Raw genomic sequence first — 7,090 nt, forward strand, 5'->3', positions numbered from 1 at the left:
ACAAATATCTTTTACCGTTTCAAAAAAAGGAAAAAAAAACTTGTAGTCGACCCAACCAATTGCCAGTGACGTAAGTTTTAGGTATCACTTGTAACACCACGTCGCTTAATAGTGATTCATCAAGTGCCGTCTATCAGTTACCCGAAGTTGTAATGGTAAGACTCAGTTCGGATCATGAGAAAGGAGAGCACTAAGACTCAGTTCTGATCACGAGAAACGGCAGCATTACCAAGTACAAAGTAGATTTGCAGCATACAACAAGCAAAGTTATTAGCCATAAAAAGACTAGTTTCACTTCGTGTTTGTCGTCCATCAGTCCAAAGTAAAATGAGCAGCAACTGCACTACAAAACCTGGATCCCAAAACCCTCGGACCACCCATCAAACTATATAAAATCAGGTACATCTTTTAAGCTAAGGCTAACCATCAACACTCAAATAAACCGAACTCTGCTCAAAGTGCTATTCTGGCACTAGTAAATAACTCTGCCGGTGCAGGTTCGTCACAGCCTCTACTCTGGGATCATCTGCTCATTATCAGCATCGCCCTCAGTTTCAATTTGGGGTTGCTTTGGAGCGGAGGCTCCAGGAGCCTGCTTCTTCTTGATACCACTGACAATGTCATCGATTCTCAAAAGCATGCAAGCAGCCTCAATTGCTGTCTTGAACGTCTGCGCTTTAACGCTGTAGGAATCCCAGATCTAAAATGGACAACATTGTGGTGTTTAGACATACAAACATTGGTCAAACTTGCATTAGTGCAGATAAAGAGAAATACCTTTCGCTCTTTCATATCAACAATATCACCACTCCTTCCATCAATGCCAACCCATGCATTTTCACCATTAGCATGCTGATGCAAGGAAAAAACATTCATGTGATCGATGTAAAGTAGCTATTTTTTCTAATAATCAATCATAACATCTCAAATCCATTATGAGCCTATGTTCTCCTAACTCAGATTTTAAGGCAGCTTGCTGAGGGGCTGAGGGTGGCCAAAAATACCCCCTATGCAAGGGACACCCCTATTAGGAACACAAAAATTCACCAGGTAATTTAGTGAAATTTTTTATTTTGCACCTTCCACTTGGTCCCCCTGATGAATAATTTCTGGCTCCTCCATGCTAAACAGGGTCCCAGTGCAGCACTTCCAAAATAGTGTTCAAGATAAATTTGCATGTAGATGCTTCAATACGTTCCAAAGCATTTTCAAGGTGCAGCTTTAATTGAATTTCTGCACTAGGAGAACCCACAACACCCTCTATCCCAACCTTTCCTAAATGTCAAGTTTATGATGCTTCTGATAGAAGGCATGTACCACTTCCATACAGGGACAAGTTCACAGAAACATAAAAAGAGTTTTGGGATTATTACCTTTCCCTGAAGTTGTGTCATTATCCTAATAACATTCAAACCGCAATTTTGGGCCAAAGTCCTTGGAATTGCCTCAAATGCTAGAGCAGCAGCTTCATAGGGCCACTGGCATAAACAAAAAACAAAATCAATCAGGAATTGCACATCAAAGAATGGTGCACTAATCCACTCAGCACAATAACATCACATTTGCAGAGTATATGTGGTCACAGGCTTACAGAATTAAGCAATGTTGCACTAAGCATCCACATAAATATAGCTTAATCGACCGTTAATATCCAATACAGGTAATCAACAATAGCAAAACAATACCTTTTCCACGCCTTCAACTGAAGAGCTCTTTTGCTTCAGTGTTGCTGATACAGTCAGCTCTGTAGCACCACCTCCAGGAAGGAGTTTTGGATTTTTTAAAATGTTTCTTGCAACGGACATGGCATCCTGCATTGAAAATTTACACAGACCATTATGTTAGCCTAAACTTGGACATGCTTTGAGGGAAATGAGTGTTCATTACAGGTAGATGGGTTCTATGTAATTCCTAACAAAAATAGAATATTTGTATATATAGTTACAATAAAAGAGATAATAAGGGAAATTAAAAGAGGGAACCAAAGATCCAATGCTAATTACACACTGAGGTTGCTTAGATGGTCAAAAGGATTCTACTGGCCATCAATGAAACAAAATGCTGAATTCAAATTTGCAGGGAATGGCTGGCTGAGATCATATTGTGCCTGCCAACTAATACACGAAAGGTTTCTAGAATTATTTTGTGCAAGTAGTACAAATTATTTTTGCAAGGAGTACAAATACATGGAAATGGGGAGGAAGAAATACCTGCAGGTTTCTCTCAACTTCATTCAATACATCCTTGCTTGCTCCCCTCAACAGAACAGTACATGCCTTGGGATCTTTACAGTCAACAATAAAGGCAAAGAATTCATCGCCTATCTTCTTGATCTCAAACAGGCCAGCTCCTGTTCCCACATCAGATTCTTGGAGTTCCTCAGGCCTGTTCACTATAACTGCTCCACAAGCTTTAGCAATCCTGTTGTTGTCAGTTTTCCTAAGTCTACGGATTGCACTAACACCAGCCTTGCTCAAATAATGGATAGCGAGATCACTGAGCCCTTTCTCTGTGATTACTAAATCAGGCTTGAATTTTAGAATTTGAGCGCACAGGTTCTTTATGTATTCTTCCTCCATCTCTAGCAGAACCTGCCTGCAATAAAGTTTGCCACATAATATAAATTAGAACTCTACCAAATTACTTTAAAACTATGCATGCATTGCATTTCAGTCAGATCATTGTGGTACATGGACATCTCTTACCAATCTTCTTCCTTCATCAACTCAGCATTGGTCTGATTTTCTCCTTTCTTATACTCAACAGGGCAGTCCAACAGGATGATACGGGGGTTAACTATCTTTCTCCTCATTTTTCCAGGAGTCACAACATCCTTATTGATCATAACTCCTTTAAGGACTCTAGAATCCTCCAACTGACCACCAGGAACCTTTTCAACTTTAATGTATTTCTTGATATCAACTTCACGCATACCCTGACCAAGGTCAACGCCTGCTGTTGTAGTAGCATCAATAGCAAGGTCCTGAATACAGCAACATGAGGTATCAAATAAGTAAAATCCAAGGTTGGATAGGTGGTACTCCTCCCTGTTCAAAATTATTTCATCATTTTGGCATCGTCCTAAGTCAACTCTAACTTTGAACACGCTTTTAGGAAAATATATTACCATCCACAAGTTCGAATAAATACACTAACAAAACATATTTCGTGGAGAAATTAATGATACTAATTTGATGTTGTAGATGTTGGGCTGTTGATTTTTTTCTTTTTTGTAAACTTGGTCAAAGTAAAAGAAGTTTGACTTAAAGACAAAGCCAAAGTGAACTATAATCTGAAGGGAATTGTTGAAGTTCCGCATGGAAGAAAGATGCTTACAGCAATAAGATCACCAAACTGGCCAGTGAATTTTGTACCAATGGAGCTCTTCACAAGGCCTAGCATTGCCCCACCTGCATTAATGGTGTATTCAGTGACATCAGTCTAATTTTTTAACACATGGTGTATGCAAGGAGAAAGAGCTAATTCCGTTGAACACAAATGTGCCATTGGCAAAGTGCCAGGATCCAGTGCAAAATATATGTTCACTGTAAACTTACGATCATTCACATCAACAGGCATTGCAATTTTGTCAAGTACAGCAATAGCATCATCAAGCGCTTTGGTGTATGCTGAAGATGAGAAAAAAATAAGTTTCAGAAGACAAGAGATCAAGAAAAAAAAAGTCAGTTTACCCTACTAAACTGCAGTACTGGGAACAAAGGAATCTTACCTCGGCAAATAACAGTAGGATGGTAATTCTTGTCAATGAATGCCTGTGCAACGTGTAGCATCTCTCCAGCTAGAAAAGAAATGAAAAGGTGTATTGTGAACTAATAGAGGGTAAAAATAAAGTAAGATATGTTTGTCTATGTTAGTGTTGTAAAGGAAATATCTGATCTTATGGAAATCCTTAAGAATGTACCACCACTTAACTAGAATCAATATATCAAATGTGATCATAGAGATCATGGTTTTTTAGGCGTTGTGGCATCCTGTAGCGCTGGGGCTATGCCTTGATGCCTAGGCACCTTCTAGGTGACGCCTAAACCATAGGTGACGCCTAAACCATATGGCGCAACTAAAACCTTGTGGCATCAATAGGGTCTGAAACTAGTCATTTATGTCTCGCTATCCATCTGTCTCGCTATCCATCTTGCTAAAATGATGGTCTGAAACAGAGACTGCCATTTTAGTAAGGTTTGATAGTGTCTCATGGTCTGTTTCCCCTCACTCTTATACTGGTTTGGTCACACAACATCTGTATTCCGTTAGAAGATTAATGGAAATGAGACTGGCCTCGAGACAGAAAAAAAAACTTGTGGCATCCTGTGACACTCAGAACCTGGGGTGCGCGGACGCCTATGCGACGCCTCAAAAACCATGGTAGAGATTATGTAGAAGTTTATTAGTAGGCATCAATTTGCACAGCAAGTCATTTGTTGTAACATGCTTATGAGAAATACTGGTTGTGGCAGATAACAGCCAACTGCTAAGCTCAACTAGAAACAGATTTGACAGTTGCACCATAATTAGATGATACTTTAAATAGCACTGCTTTAGTTTGATGCAAATAAATTGCAATGTTGTTGTTCATCATAGCCATCAACTTCCCCAAAACAAATGTCACAAAAAATATGCATACCTAGAACAATAACAGATGTAGTGCCATCACCAACTTCTTCATCTTGTGTACGACTTAGTTCAATCATAGACTGTCCATTAACACACAACCACAATTAGGTACATGGGACTCGCAACATGAATCATAGTGCACATTAGCACACAAATATAATTAGGTATGTACATGGGTCTCACAACACAAATTCATCCATCGTACAGAAAAAAAATAGGTGATGGTAGACTGAATTTCATCAGCAGGCTTTCACAGCTGAGCAACCAACATAATTTGGCATACCTTGGCAGCAGGGTGTGCGATGTCTATTTCCCTCAAAATAGCATTACCATCATTAGTAACCACAATACCTGAAAAAAAGTAGCCGAAACATAATAAAACACTGTAGAGACTCAAAAGTGGCAATACATACATAGTTGAGATGCAATAACCGATAGTGCAATTGAATTTCTCACATAAAGGAGATCAGTGTTTACGTTTAATTTCTATATAGTCACTGCTATACAAGCATTGGTGTAGGGATATACATGCTCATGTGTTACTATGTAAATAATTTGATAGTCAAATATGCATTAACCCACAAATAATGTATGTTCATCTTACATCAATATTATCAGTAAACCAGAAATGTTTGGTCAAAGAAATCTAGCAAAGTTCTTACAGAGGATACTATCATCATTAAGCATATATAGTCAAAAATATTTTAATAAAAGAACTGTAAACTGAAACATTGGCGATATCAAGCATCATAAAGGCAACACCTTAATTAGCAATTCACATTGCGGAGCAGCTTAATCTTAGCTCTGACACAAAGGATATAATATTTGCACATGTCCAACTCCCTATGGCAACCAAGCATAACAAGACGAGTTGTTAACCCTAACACGCCACACAATCAAGTATGCAAAATTCATCGTTTGTTATCAGCCATCAAAGTTATTCAACACAAAATGGTTAATATTAACTTTTGTCCAACAATGCAACGCATAGCAAGCCTTTGGCATACCTCCACCAGCATCCAAAAGCATTTTCAGCATGGATCTGGGACCCAATGTAGTGCGTATGATGTCAGCAACAGCCTGTGAAGAAAATATTATTGAACATGGAATATTATTGAACAGTGAAGTACATTACAGTCAAATGGCTAACTGCAGCCTTCATAAAAATCAAATCGCACAACATGAGCAGACCAATGGTTCAACTACAAAATGTACTGTTCCACAGTAGTACTAAATTAATCGAACTACATTCTTCGAGGCAAGGAACCACTAAAGCCAACGAGCGCAGCAAATGAAACAAAGCTTGAGAATCCGTACCTTGGCCGCCTGGATGTTGGCTTGGTGAACCTTCGCGCCAGACTCCCGCTTCAGCGAGTCCTCTGCTCAGACCAAGCCACAAACCGAAACAGGTTCAGACAAATTTCACAGAAAACACACAAGGGGAGGAGAACGAATCAGACAGGATTGAGCCCTAAAAATCGAAACAAAGCAAATCGCAGGTTTCAAAGACGGGATCAAGCAGATTCCGACACAAACAACACAAGAAACAGCCTAAATCAAGAACCTAAAAGTGAGAAAACATCAACCCGTGATCTATACATCACGGACGATAAAATGACGATGCACACGCCAGAGGGGGGCGGATAGGGGCCGCTTACTTAGCACGAGGACCGGAGCGTGAAGCGCCATAGTGAAGTAGAGGCAGCGGCGACTTCGACGGAGGCGACGATAATATTGGGAGCGGAGAGGAGAAGAGGGTGGCTGCTGCGCCGCGGGATCTTTCGAGCTTTCAGGGTTTGCAAGAACCCACCAGAACAGGAAGTCAGGAAGGATCCCCGCCGCCGGGATTTTTTTCTTTCTCTCTGAATCTTTGAGAAGCGTCGGGAGGGTGCACGGGCTTGTGTCTTAGTGGGCCTTGTGGCCGTGGGCCGGCCTGGGAAAGGAAAAGAGAACGCATTCGTCCAGCCGTGGGCAGAGTTTCTACTTGAAAAACACAGAATTAGGCCCAGTTTGGTACCGATTCTGAACTCGATCCTGAAGCTGTTTCTCGACAGCGCCAACCCGTGGTGAAATTCGGTTGCTAGAAAACGAAAACTGATTGGTTCAAAAAAAAATTTAGGAACCGAGTATTTCGGTTCTCAGTTATTTTGGTTCGGTTTCGGTTCTAACCGAATTAACCGATTTTTTTCAGAAGACCTCAAGACAATAATAAATATACTTATTCTAAGGTAAATTTATGCAACACTATATTCATTTTTAATAATAATATTATATGAGAAAACAATAGCAATATAGTAACACAAATATATAGCAGTTCAAATATAAAACACTACACATAAACCAAACATAATCCTATAAAATACAAGTAAGTGAAGTATAATTCATGTAATTCGGTTCTTTCGGTTAATTCAGTTAACCGAGGGTAGGAACCGAATTTTCTTCGATTATTTCGGTTCCT

The 7,090-nt window shown here is 39.8% G+C and overlaps 1 protein-coding gene across 1 annotated transcript; it reads right to left on the reverse strand.

The window, feature by feature from the left end:
* Nucleotides 1–240: 240 nt before the first annotated feature.
* On the reverse strand, nt 241–6,464 carry LOC136471526 (T-complex protein 1 subunit gamma-like). The gene is made up of 14 exons (XM_066469263.1): nt 6,291–6,464; nt 5,950–6,011; nt 5,640–5,712; nt 4,916–4,983; nt 4,643–4,712; nt 3,731–3,799; nt 3,558–3,629; nt 3,337–3,410; nt 2,706–2,983; nt 2,211–2,595; nt 1,686–1,811; nt 1,374–1,478; nt 778–852; nt 241–700 (listed from the first exon to the last, which is right to left on the reverse strand). Exons 1-14 carry the CDS (start codon nt 6,319–6,321, stop codon nt 512–514), a joined length of 1,677 nt encoding a protein of 558 aa, XP_066325360.1. The 5' UTR covers nt 6,322–6,464; the 3' UTR covers nt 241–511.
* Between the last annotated feature and the right edge of the window lie 626 nt (nt 6,465–7,090).

The sequence above is a fragment of the Miscanthus floridulus genome, chromosome 8 (assembly GCF_019320115.1).
Source record: "Miscanthus floridulus cultivar M001 chromosome 8, ASM1932011v1, whole genome shotgun sequence".
In the NCBI taxonomy this organism is placed as follows: Eukaryota; Viridiplantae; Streptophyta; class Magnoliopsida; order Poales; family Poaceae; genus Miscanthus; species Miscanthus floridulus.

Excerpts from the sequence above, each read along its gene's own strand:
- LOC136471526 (XM_066469263.1), bottom strand. The coding sequence starts at position 6,321 with ATGGCGCTTCACGCTCCGGTCCTCGTGCTAA. Across the intron at positions 6,012-6,290 it reads CGCTCCGGTCCTCGTGCTAA|AGGACTCGCTGAAGCGGGAG; the intron begins GTAAGCGGCCCC and ends TGGTCTGAGCAG. Across the intron at positions 5,713-5,949 it reads CCAACATCCAGGCGGCCAAG|GCTGTTGCTGACATCATACG; the intron begins GTACGGATTCTC and ends TTTTCTTCACAG.